Below are 13313 nucleotides of genomic sequence, written 5' to 3' on the forward strand. Positions count from 1 at the left end.
CCCCAATTGGAGCTTTTCTCCGCACAGAAATCCGCCCGGCCATTTGAGCCTTTTACACAGCCTTTGCTGGATTGCGTCCAACAATCCTGCAATTGGATGACACTTGTTGGAGCACTTGACACTCTTGTCCCTACTTGGACGCACGAGCGTCGTCCCGGCTTTGAAATTGAATTCTTGCTTTTGCTCAGGAACGAAAAAGTAGTCCAAATCCAGAGAGCGAGCATTACTTGATCTTTGTGTCCATTCCTCATCACCGCCACGCTCATTTCCCCGCCTGCTTGGTGTCCTGTTTCCTACTCTGAGGGGTCGGGTGGGTGGGTGGGGGCATTCCCCAATCATGCATGGTGCTTTCACGCGGGCCGCCAGCATTACATCCAAAGTCTGAAAGATTGTCTTGTCTCGCCTTGCCCTTCCCGATCCAGGAGGAAAAAAAAGTGCATTCGCTACATCCAAGGTGAAGGCAGCTGCGCCAGTCCTCCCTCCTCGGACGGAAGCTTCCCAGACTCCCCCCCGTCCTCGCCCTCCTCCGTGGTCCCGTCCCCCTCGCCAAAAGAGTCCAAACCTCAGACTGAACAAATGCAACCTCTCTCACTGACTATGAAAGCCGCCCACCAGCCGCTCCTCGCTCACCCGCACCTCCTGGCCGGGCCGCCGGAAAACCTCTCGACGGCGGCGCTGAGTGGCAAAACGCTGGCCCCGGAGCCCGGCGAGGTCCCGCCCTCGCGGCTACCGGGCCCCTCGGTGGTGTCCCCCATGGCCCGGCCCTCGCCACTGCTGTGTCATTCCCACTCGCTGCAGCCGCTGTCGCTTGTGACCAAGTCTATCGAGTAGCGGTTGGAGCCTCTTTGTCCTTGTTTGCTTCTAGCCGCTGCTAGCTAGCTAGCTGTTGTTTTCTTTTCAACTTCATTGGTCAATATTTGACCCGCCAAGGAAGTGTCGCGTTATCCGGGAGCTGCAGCAATAGCTCGTTAAAACTTCTTATTTAAATGCTTTGACTGGACTCTTGCTTGTTGAAGACGTTGGAGCCAAAACTTCTGTGGTCCAATGGCGAGCTCCGCGAAGGCACTTCATCTGGGTCGTGGTCATCGCGGCTGACGGTTGTTGAAAAATCTTTCCACGGTTTTTTCACTTTGGCATTTGAGTCCAGTTGCCTCCGTTCAGGTTTTGCAGATGGCCACGACTCCGATGACAGACGGCCGATAAGTTCAAAATTTTTCCAGAGAAGCTTTTGGTGACGTGGGTGACTGAGAATCGGTCCTACTTTGTATCTTTTCTTTTTCAATTTGGAACAACGGCGGACACACGACGAGCTAAAGGCTAGCGTTGGTTCTCCTTCTTTATTTGTATTAAATACGAGCTTGCGAACCAATCACACCCCTTCACGCAGCGCACCAGGGCGAGAGGCGAGCGGCGACGCCACACCGAGGAACAACTTTGAATTGTGATGTTACTTGTTTAAATGTACAGAATCGAACAAAATGGGGGAGGGAGGGGGTGGGGTGACGGGCTGGGCTGGTCGGGTCGGGGATACTGTGTTAATTATGCATTCTTCCACTGCTTTTTTCTTTGTTTACCTTTTCGGGGAGGGTTGGGGGTGGGTTTATGGGTGGGTTGTCTCAAGGGGTCGTTGGATTGAAAATGTCACCACGCTAGGACCAGTAGTATTTATTGCTTTAGAGATTTTGATCGTTGTATCTTGTACGCGTCTCTTTTTTTTTTTTTACCTTTTATTTCCTTTTTTTGTAATGTTGTAAAAAATACTTTTTCTTACGGTAAGCACTACACACACACACACATATATATATATATATATATATATATATATATATATATATATATATATATATCTCCATCCATTTTTACGAGGAGGTTTTAAAAGGCCTATTTTTTTTCCACCCCATCTTTTTGCGCAAAGCCAGATTCCGCTCTCGTCTCACCCAGCCAACGTATGCACATATTTGGAAGAACGCGTCGATAAGCCATCGTCCGAACACGCAGTTCCTGTCGTCGTTTTCTGACTGTTGATCCGCCGTGTACAGATTTTTTCCGTGCCAAATTTTAGGCGACGATTTCATTTGCCCCCCCACCCCTCACCCAGATCAGACCAGATCACGCTGTCAGGATCCTCTTCTTATCCTTTGAGTTCAACGCCATCGTTTTGCTGTGACGTTACATAGATTGCTATGTATGTAGTATAAATGTTGCTATAACAAATGTGTTTGGTAGCAAATTGTCAAATATTAAAAATTAATTAATTTAAAAAAAAAAATGACGGGCATCATACTGTATAAAACCCACACGGGCCAAATTCTGTATATTAGGAGGTTCATAAAAAAACTATCAAATACAAAAAAAATACACAAAACTGCCACTTTTAAGGACATTACTACATATAGGTAGGTAGGAAAAAAAATAGGCATGTTGATGTTGCAAGAGGCTGTAAAATATTAACGAGAAAAAAAAAAGCTCCATCCACTCGGTGCCATTGTAGTTGACATGACGCGACTGTAATAATCTGTCGATTTCTTCTCTGGTTTATTAAGATGCTAATGATAAATAGTTTGAATGTTTCCTTAACGGCTGTGATGTTCCTGTTCTCTTTTCTGCTCTTTTCTTTTCTCTGTTTGTCTGTTTCTTTCTTTCTTGCTTTCTTTCTTTCTTTCTTTCTTCCTGTCCTTTTCAAATGGTTTGGCGAAACCATGATTTTTGTAATGAATCAATGTTAATGCTGTACAGTCTCTGTAGCATGCGGTTCTGTATTAATAAAAGCAACTTAGTATGTGCACGCCTGCGTCGTCCTTTTGCTCCAGAGGGAAAGTGTTTTGAAACATTTTGTATTGATAATAAAGCAAAAATAAATAAATAAAGGAAACTGCAAGATTACGTTTGTGGTAAAGTGCAAAATTAATCAACATCATCGTCATCTGCAACACACATGAGCTGATTTTTTTTTTAGGCTGGTAATTGCTAGTTTGTTTTCTTCTAAGAGTGCAACATGAAAAGTTTGTCTTTTACTCCATAGATTTACAGTCTGTGATGTGAGCGAAGCTGCGGTAATATTAAGCCACCCTTGCCGAGGATAAAGATTAAATGCCTGTGAGTATTTTTGTCTGTCTACATGTGTTGCCACACCGTTTGTGTTCAAATGATACATAGGTGCTGTTTGTCAACTCTTCTACGGCTTCACGCCTCTTTTTTAAAATTATTTTAAAATCTCTGTGTATGTCGTTCTTTGGCAGCTTTTTATTCCGTACATCCAATACACTAAGGTATTTAGTTTGACCTTCAAACAACAGACTCAACGGTGATTACAGCGCCCTTCCATCGAGGTTATTGAAGTCGGGCGGCGTCACGTTTTCCTCCTTTTATTTGTTTCTGTAAGTGTCCAATTGCCACTGCGCTTGCTTTGCTGTATAGATTCTGAACACGTATTTTGCTATATGCCTGCCGTCCCCCAGTCACGCAAAGAACATCCGGGGGGGGGGCTCTTTGTTCCTTGTGAATGTGGCGTCTGGAGATGCACACTTAATGCATCGGTGTGGGCCTCGCCCTTGAACTGTCTTGGCGCCGTGTAAACACGCAAGCGGTTCAATTTCATAGTGAGGAGAACCAAAGGCTTTGTATCGCCCAGTAAAGAAACACCGCTTTTGATGTGGCGGCTGCACAACAACGGCAACCAAGGCCGATGCTGCCGGCGAGCGCACGCCTGCATACAGCACGCCGCTGTTAGCCAGGTCTCAGCTCGCTGCAGTCACAAATGTCGTCTTATTTTTTTTCTCAATCCTGAGCTCTTTTCACCCAATTGAAAGCTTTAACATTTGCAACATGGCCGGCCGTCCGGGTGTTTGTGAAGTGACAAACAAAGATGAACTATTTTTCTGACAAATATGTTGTCAACTTTACACCGGGCTCCGACATTTTGATATTTTATTGCCCCCTGCTGTCGACTGAAATTGGTGTCAAAGTGCCTTTGGGCCTTGCAGAAGTCTGGTGAGCTGTGAGGTTGGCAACGCGAGCCCGAGGGCACCCATGTCAATTTCGGGTGACAGCAGAACAACTTCAAAATGGCCGACCCCCGAGATGGATGAAAGCAGGTGCGTTCATTGTCTTCATCCTTTCACGAATGCAAAATTAATCCGAATGCTACATCTCATGGGGGCACTTAAAACATCTCGCCGCAGAAATTTAGGACTTGAGTTCCGCTTTAAACTGGGAAATCACATTTTTGCAAAGTTGAATTTTTTATTTATTTTTTTTTTCCAGGCCATGCTAGCAAGTCACCCTCATCCACGTGCTCACCGGCTGACTGACGAGCGGCTGGTGTGTCACCTTGGCGCCACGAGCGCCCTCCTCCCTAATGATGGCGCTGTGCCGCGCAGGCGGCTAACTAGCCTCAGAGTGGAGCAAGCCCCCAGGCTAGTGCCACATCTTTCCATCAAGGTCCCCCTTCATCCCGCTTTGCGATGGGACACGCACGCACACACACATGCACGTGTAGCCGATGACAAATAATTCATATTATCTGGCACGGCTGAAAGTTTGCCACAGTGCCTCATTAAGCAGTCCTGACACTCCCCGGGCTTAATAGCGCACCTTGCCGGGTGCCTTTTCTTACTTTTTTTTTTCTTTCTTCCCCCTCCTTGATTTGAAGGTACATCCCACTAGTGGGCCTCGGGAAGAAAAAAAACAGTCGTGTTGTTTTTCCACCTTGTCAAGGTGATGCAACTTGCGCGGCTGCCACATATCAATAATAATAACAATGCGCTCCTCTGGGTCGGTTGGCAAAGGACGATCACAAGAGCCGCTGAGAACTGCACTGCACTAACTTGTATTCATTCATTTATAATATTCAATATTCATTTTTTTGTTGTAAATAAAATATTGGACTATTAGTCAAATAATTAATCAACTAACAACAATTTTACATATTCAACATTCATTATTCGTTGCTGACATGAAAAATGTAATTTAGGACAAACATTAAATAATTGGAACATTTTAAAAATGAAATTTGACAAAACCTTTTCTCACTGTTCTACAGCCCAGTGGGTGGAGCCACCCACCTCCAACTGATCATTTTTATTGTGGCCATTTAAAGCCTCAGCTTCGTGACTGGCGAGGTGGCTTGCCGAGGGAGACGACAACTTTCTGGCAAATTCCTTCAATCTGCTTCATTAAAAAAAAAAAAAAAAAAATCAGCTTTTGTACTGACGTAAAAAAGAAATGAAGAGAAAGAAGGAAAATGCATGTTTGGAACTAAAGTTGCTTTCGCTTGCAAGAGTGCACGTTTCCCCCCTGTGCGCTCGTTCCACGGAAAAAAGTTTCCTCTTCCTCCTCTTGTCGATTCCCCTGTAAAAAGTGCGTGCGCACTCTCGCCCTGAGGACAGCGTGCAACGGCGCGCCGCACATGCCTCGTAGGCTCGCCAGGAGCTCGGCGGCTCTCAACTTGACGGATTGCCACTCCGGCAAACGCAAGAAGAAAAAAAAAAAAAAACACACTGTTGCTTGACTTGCGTTTGCCTCCTTGCACAAAAGAGGAACACCTTCACCCCCTCGCCTGTGTCTGCTGCCTTTTCTTTCTTTCTTTCTTTCTTTCTTTCTTTCTTTCTTTCTTTCTTTCTTTCTTTCTTTCTTTCTTTCTTTCTTTCTTTCTTTCTTTCTTTCCACAGGTGCAATCAAGCACTCGTTGCGGGTGAAATCCTGCCAAGGATTGCCAATCAATTGGCCATGAATCCATTTTAGCCTCTAAAAATCCACCACAGTTCTTTAGGGGTATGTGCTTTTAATTTTTCTTGTCACTTGATAGGGAGCGTATCTGAAGTGGACTTCAATTTTGTGGTGCAACATAAAGCAACAAAAAACAAAAACATTTCTGCCCAGCTTGTTATTTTAATCAACTAAATGGCTGTGTTTGTAGTTTTTGCGCTCAGGCCAAAGCCATGTCGAATACAAATATATTGCTTGGCACCATCTTGTGGCATCCTGGTGGAAAAGAAAAAAAAAAGAAAAATCGAAAAAGGGAGCCCCGTGCCCATCCCCCCTCCCACATCAAAGCCCTGCCCTCAGGCATCGTCTCGTGATATTTATTTATTGAGATGATTTTGCTAGGAAGCCCCCCCCCCCCCCCCCCCCTTTGATATGTTGCCTGGCGGACCTGGAAGAAGATGGGTCACGGGGGTCACGAGGGTAGCTAGCGGCTGGCAGAGCGGGTCGCACAGCGCCCCGATGTTTCCAGATGATGCGCGGGGAACGGGCGGGGTGGTTCCTATTGATCACGGGGGGGGGGGGGCATTGATTACCGTTAAAGGGCCAATTATTGTCTTCCTCCGCCGTTTGAAGGAGTGCGGCGCACATCTGAATGAGTATTGGATTAAGACGTCCGCAAGTTAGCATCCGCCAGGAAGCTCGCTATTTGTTTGACAGCGAGCAAGGCAACGGCGTCATTTACAAGCGCGCCGGCCTCTTCTTATTTATTTATTAAGTTCTGAAATGTAAACTTTTCAATGATAAGTAAATACTTAGAAGATATTTATTTAGCTATTATGTTTATGCACTCAGGCGCTCGCCGGCGGCCACGTTGGGTAGGATACGGCGCCTGCCGCTCATTGAAGCGGCGCCGCTTGCAGAAGGGACCATTTAACACGGATGTTGTCGTGTAAACAAATGCAGCCGCCCCGTCCCCCTTAAATGAAGATGGATGCGGGCTGCTGGGATTTAAAAAAAAAAAAAGCAGCGTCAACGATTGCCACCGTCCTCGTGCACTTCATTCAAAGGGGGAGGGGAATCAAGCAAGGCCAAATGGTGTCATCCATCAGGACGGACGCTGCAATTTGCCATCTCGTTTCTCATCCATCAAAATGTTAGGCGAGGGCGGGCGGACGTTTGCACGCCACCAGCAAGTATCCTCCGTGCGTCACTCAGTCAATGCGCATTTTATCTTGCGGCATTATTGCAACTAAATGGAGTCATGGCAACATGAATTTCATCTCACTTTTATTTTTGGAGTGAGCTCGGTCGGGTTTAATTTTGTCACACGTTCAGCGTCCTCTCGCCGGCTGTTGTGAGATAAAAAAAAAAAAAAAAGAAAAAGCTGTGTCGTGTCAGGAACTCAAGCGTCATTAACCCGACACGTTAACCTCTGACCTGCGGGGCAGACGACAACATGCGCGCGGCATTGTGCCGCGAGGCCCCCGCGATTTATGTCTGTCAACACATTGAACGTTATTTGAATGTTTGCTACCACCACCACGATGGTGGCGGCAGCCTTCTCCTGTCAACCGTCCTCACGGCACTTTTCGGCCCGCTCGGATCCAAGCGCCAAACAGAGCCATTGTTGGCATTTTTCCGAGTTGTTGTCAAGTGCAAGTTTGCTAAAAGAAAAAAATCTGGCATCCACCGCACCGGGCTGGGAGATGTTCTAAAGACCTCCTTTCACTTTTGTGCCAGCTCGGCTTTACCCGAGCGGCGTTCCGTTTAAGTTCCCCATCTGCTTGTCTTTGCGTTATCTCGCTCCAGGGCAGGCACCTTGCCCAAAACACACACACTCACACACTTTCATCCTTGGGATGATGACGCACTTTTTTTTGTGCAGCCCACACACACACTCACACACTCCCCATCCGTAGCTGAGATCAAGAGGAACGCGGCGGCCTCCAGAGAGAGGAGGCCGCTAACTTCCTCGGAGCGTTGAGATGGCAGTCGGGCGGTTGGGCGGGCGGCTCCGTCACGACTTGGGCATTGGGGAAGGACGGCGCCAAGGGAAGCAAGACCACGTCAGGAAAAAGAATGAGCAAAGTTCTACACTGAAAAAGAGAATTTCTTTTTGGCAGTTTCTCTTCATAGCAACAATTCAGAAGGAAATTATGAAAAAAAACATTGCAGTTCATTTTTTGAGGGGGGGATTCTTGTTGAGTAAGACTAGACCGAGCATTTTGGGCTCAACAATGTCCTGACCTTTGATTGAAAAGAGGGAGCCATAAAACAGATTGTTGTATAATTTGTGCGGACCCCCTGCCGAGGATACTGTGCGCCGTCGTGTTCGCATCGGAATTTCCTTCTCTTGGCGCCAGTTTGCGCGCGACTGTGCCAGGGCCTCGTTAACGCTTTGAACATTCATCGGCCTCAACCGAGAACGGTGACGGAGAAGAAGGAGGCGCTTGATCCCATCCAAAAAAAAAAAAAGCCACACAATCTGCGTGTGCACAAGAAGTGGAAGGAAGAGCTGCTGGAATGAGGCCTCCCGGTCATCCCGCCCCTCCCCTCCCCGCGCTCGCGTCTCCTGAAATACCTCTCGTTGGAAAGCCGCGGACGGCGTTCCCCAGGGATCCTCTGCTGGTATCATTAGCGCGGCTCAAGTGGCGTACAAACTTCAGCAAAACGTCAAGCGAGGGGAAATGTGCTCACATTGCACCTCTCCCTCTTTTTGCTTTCTCGCTGTCTGATGCCGCCGCCGCCACACTCCTCTCCCAAATTAATATTTCTCCAAATAAAAGTCGGGGACAACTTGAAACTAGCGAGAAGAAGGAAAAGAAGAGAGACTTGTGTGAAGTGGCGCCTCCTGTCTCATTCTTGTGGTTTTTAGCGGCTCCATCTTGTAAATGATGAGGTCGGCGTTTGGCGCACCCGCACACACGTTGTGTGCATCAGCAAAAATGTTCCTCCCCAAAAATTCTTTATTGTCCCTCCCGAGGAAATTCTGTCAGCGTTTTCCTGTTGTCGTGCATGTGCAGGCACACGCAAGCCCTGCTTCCCCCCCCCCCCCCCCCCCCCCATTTTGGAATTCCATGTCTTTTCATGACATTCCAAGTCCTATTTTTCTTCCAAAATGCAGATTAGAACAAATGCCGTGAAAATATTGCTGGCCACCAAACCTGTGAGCCCTGTCAAACAAAACAAGCGCTCCTTTCCATCAGTTTTTGTAACATTTCAAGCGCACGTGTTTCTATTTCTTTGGGCAAAGGTCAATTAAGTTCTGCGTCGCCTCACCGGCCAGTGAGCATGTATTCCTCTTCTTCTACTAGGACCGCGACGTAATTGCAAGTTGCGCTCGGCTTCTATAAAGAGAGCGCTTGAGCCCGTTATCATGGCGGACCTCACAAGCGCTCGCTAACGAGCACGCAGGGCCAAACGTACAATTTGACACCATACATTATGTCACCAAACTGTAGACATTCAAAAATAGTTTTGCCTTCCGACAAAACATTGCGGTGAACCTCGCGGTTGGATCGTTTTCAAAGTGGAGCGGAAAAAAAAGAGAGAAAATGATGTTGACTTTGTTTCATTGTTGTTTCAGGAAAGGCGACGCCGTTGTCGGCCTTAACCAGTCACATGACCGCACATGGGATGACGCAACAACAAAAGTGAGTGACCGTTTCACATTCATGACTTTGTAAACAAAAACAAAGATGCATTGAGTAGCAAAAGGTCAGCCGGGCACCAAACAAGTAAACTGAGGTCACGGAGCAAACAAAAATCCAGAGTCAAGGTAGCGTTGGCCGAATGTTGTCACCAGAATTGCAATCGACTCGCTTCTCGTCAATATTGCTACTTTGCATATCAATCCCGCCCTTGAACGCCTCAACGTGTTGCCGGTCATTATTTATTAGCCGGACACAAAAGTTCAAAGACGAACGGGCGCGCCGTAAGCAAAATAGCCCCTCGCGACGTTCTCGCTGCGTGCTCGGACGTCCACGACAAGTGCGGCGAGGCGAGCTTTGATGTGACAATCATTCCCGAGTTAATTTGTCTTCAATCGCCAGCGCTCACGGCGACCATTGTGCAGTCATCAAGTCAAAGGAACACAAGAAGACCAAAAAAAGAAAGAATTTTAAAAAAGCAGCCACTTTTCTGAACAATGTTGTCGCTTTGATACGTAGCTTGATGGGAGTCCACCTAGAGGCCAAACGGGATCACTGCACGTGTCCTGTACGACCACACGTCACACCCCAAGTTTGCCTGAAAAATGGCAATCTTGCTTTTAAATATATCATCAATATTTTGATGCCCAATTGTCATAGATTTTTTTAACAGCGTTGCACACACTTTTTTGCGCGCCACGTTTAAAGAATGGCTTGAACAAACGCTGCAGAAAGATAAATGTAAAATATTACATATTACACATAAGTAATATTTTCTGAAGTAATACTGAATATCAAAGTTAAATGTGAAATAATTATTAAAACGTATTATATGATGAATAATTTTTGCAATATTCATATTAATGATTAAATTCCTGTGCGATGATTTTATTTTCCTAATATTCTTGCAATAATTTTTCCCTCTCAAAACTCATCTCTTATTCTAATATGATATTAATGCCATCATAATATCAAAGGCATCCAATCTGTATCTAATGAAGTGCCTGGCTATGTTTTGTCTTCTCCTTCCTTGTGCTCTTCTGCCACCTGGTGGTCGGCGTATGTATGTTCCCCCAACCCTCCCACCAACATCCCACACTTCTTGTCTAGCTGGGAAATTCAGACAATATACACTCGTCCACTCTTGTTGTTGAATATGTGTGTGTGTGTGTGTGTGTGTGTGTGTGTGTGTGTGTGTGTGTGTGTGTGTGTGTGTGTGTGTGTGTGTGTGTGTGTGTGTGTGTGTGTGTGTGTGTGTGTGTGTGTGTGTGTGCGCGCGCGCGCGTGTGTGTGTCATCGTGATGACAGTTGATAGTTCTTTTAATGACCAACACAATTAACTTCCAGATAGCTAAATAGGGCCTCCTCAGTGTGTTTACGTTGTCATTAAAGTGACGGCGGCGGCGGGCCCTCATTTGCATAATTGAATGGAGTCGCGCGCGTTGTGGACTCTGGAGACCGCACACGTCATCATTAAACGTCCTCCTCCTTCGTCTTTTTCCTCTTTTTTCGCCATAACAAAGACCTTTAAAAGGATGAGGGGGTGTAGGGGGGCGGGGAGGCTGCTCATTACTGACAAATGTAGCTGCACCCCCAAACATCCAGCAACACTGATGCAAATCTGGCCGCGGCTCAACTTTCCCAGTCGAATTCCGCTCAAGAGCAAGCTCGTAAGCATGTTCCCCAAACGTTCACTTTTGGCCATTCTTACGGCCAGCTCCCCCCGCCCAACACAGGATGTGACCCAAAAAGTTACGCAGGTGAAATTACAAGCAGGTGATCCAAAAATAGCCGCGCCGCAACTATGGCTAACAAAACCCCCGTTGTGTGTGAGTGTTTTTTTTATTTTTATTTTGTCAGCTCCCGAGCCGAGCGTTGGCATCACAAGTGAAGTGTTTGACGTTGGGCGAGGGGATGAATCAGAGAGGAGCCCGAGACCGTTTCTCCCAAAATATCCTGAAGGAGAAGTGAACAAAGGAGCCCACCTGCCGGGAGGGAGCACGAGCGGAACGCACGAGGGCAACCAGGTACACGACACTCCAACGCAAATAAAAATAGAATATCGGCCCTTACCCGCATCAGCATTGCAAAAGCAAAATGTGCACTTTAATATTTATAAGGGACAAGTAGTGCTTCTCCTGTGAAGGGGAAATAAACATAAATAAATAAAAATTAAAAAAAAATAATATTAAAAAAAAAAAAAAAAGATTTCGAGATGAGATGTAAATTCCACAAACAGGTTTTTGGACGGACATTTCCAATGACAAATATGCTTAGTTTAAAAATATGAAATATATGGTGGCATACAATAGTAGTATAAGAAAAATACTCATCACACTAAATATAAACTGATATTTTTTTTTATCAAATACTATATAGTGAAGGAATTCTGATGACTAAACACATAATCTACATAAAATAAATGATCGTGTTATTTTTAATGTGAAGACATGAACCAATCAAATATGTACATTGGAATATTTAATGGTTTAATACAAATATGTGTGACAGTGTTCTTGACAAAATATTCAAATATAAAATGAATGTAAAAAATTAAGTTATAATGAATCAATGTACGATATGATTTGTATACCTTTCTAAATTCTCTCAAGGTGCTGTATGCTTATCTCACATTTTTGCAGTTTAAGCCGACTCGTAATCCCAATATTACAAATGTGACTGTTATAATATTGAGCGGGAAAAAAATTGACCGAGCGTGACTTCATTGAATCATTCCAGTTGCATCCTCCCAGCTTTTTTCTTAAATTCATTTAAGTAAAGCAGTTTGACTCGCAATCGATGTCAATCTTCCCGGCCGACGATTATTATTGATCATAACTCAAGTCGATAGGGAAAGTGTGACAAATGCTCCGAATTTTATTTTTTTGTCCTGGGCCAGCATCCTGCAGAGATGCGGGTGTCTCAATGATGCGCTCCTGGAGATAGCATCTTTCCATTTGCCCCGCGGCATTACCTCTGTAGGCTGAGGTTTTTATTATCGGGGCCGCCGCTGCCGATAACGACGTTCTGCCCTCGCTCTGCCGCTAAATGGCCAGATTGTTTACGTGCGTGCGTGCGTGCGTGCGTGCGTGCATGCGTGATAAGCCTTGGGAGCAACACTCACTCCATCGACACTTGAGCATCTAAATTAATTGTAGCCTGCTTTGGTTCAAGTGTCACCATAATAATAGCTTCCGAAATAACCCAATAGTAGCATTTTTATTTATTTTTTTTGCTTCTGTTGGCACAACCCCCCCCCAAAAAAAAACATACAGTGACTGAAGCAAACTATTTTTCCATTTCCACATCAGAGCCCAACCTTTCCAAAAGAAAATAAGGCAGGCCGCCGTGTTATTGCATGAAACACGTTGGCTGTTTTTTTGCCGCGCTACAAATCAGTTGTGACACGGGCAATCTGTGCGTCCACGGTGGAGAAAAAAATAAAAAGAGGGTTCAAACGCGGCTAGGAGGAGCCTTGTCGGGCGCTAAGCGCACAATGCAACTAATGGCCTCCCGTCTACGTCTGCCGGCTAGCGCTTAAAAACTCTTTGCCGCTTTCATGTCGCGGCGAGCGACGTTCCTCTTTGGGACCGCCGTCCCAGATTTAAAGGCCTGCCGCGCGCCGCCGGCCCTTTGTTTTGCCGTAAACTCTTGTTTTTTCATCTTTTGCCGTTCCTCACGGGGGCATGTTGTCGTCGCTCGTTTTTGGAAGGGGGAGGGTGGGGGGACGTCGGCAAGCGGGAGTTGAAATGGAAGGAATCTCGCTTTTGCGCTTGCTCCTTGTATGTCTCTTCTTATTACGTAGGGTCGGAAGTTTTGATCAATGTAGGTTGAATTAGCCGTCATTTTTGCAGTGTGTACTATATACTGCAATTATTATTATCACACAGATTTTCTCATGCAGTCGGGCGAGGCCGTCATATCTCGCAAAGAATGAAGAATATCCGGCTGTGTGTC

At 45.9% G+C, this 13313-nt stretch overlaps 1 protein-coding gene across 31 annotated transcripts in view; it reads left to right on the plus strand.

Annotated features, from left to right (window-relative positions):
* tcf7l2 (transcription factor 7 like 2) overlaps window positions 1-11383 on the plus strand; it is a 69098-nt gene extending 57715 nt beyond the window's left edge. For 17 of the 31 annotated variants that reach the window (XM_049758857.2, XM_049758861.2, XM_049758854.2 and 14 more), the window contains one exon: window positions 423-2785. In XM_049758857.2, the coding sequence (XP_049614814.1) occupies window positions 423-831 (409 nt within the window). In that variant the 3' untranslated portion in view covers window positions 832-2785. Of the gene's footprint in view, window positions 1-422; window positions 2786-3022; window positions 4441-9292 lie in introns of those variants that run through there. The other 14 variants (XM_049758876.2, XM_049758879.2, XM_049758877.2 and 11 more) reach the window with 5 other exon arrangements.
* The last annotated feature ends 1930 nt before the right edge of the window (window positions 11384-13313 follow it).

The sequence above is a fragment of the Syngnathus scovelli genome, chromosome 21 (genome assembly GCF_024217435.2).
Source record: "Syngnathus scovelli strain Florida chromosome 21, RoL_Ssco_1.2, whole genome shotgun sequence".
Classification (NCBI taxonomy): Eukaryota; Metazoa; Chordata; class Actinopteri; order Syngnathiformes; family Syngnathidae; genus Syngnathus; species Syngnathus scovelli.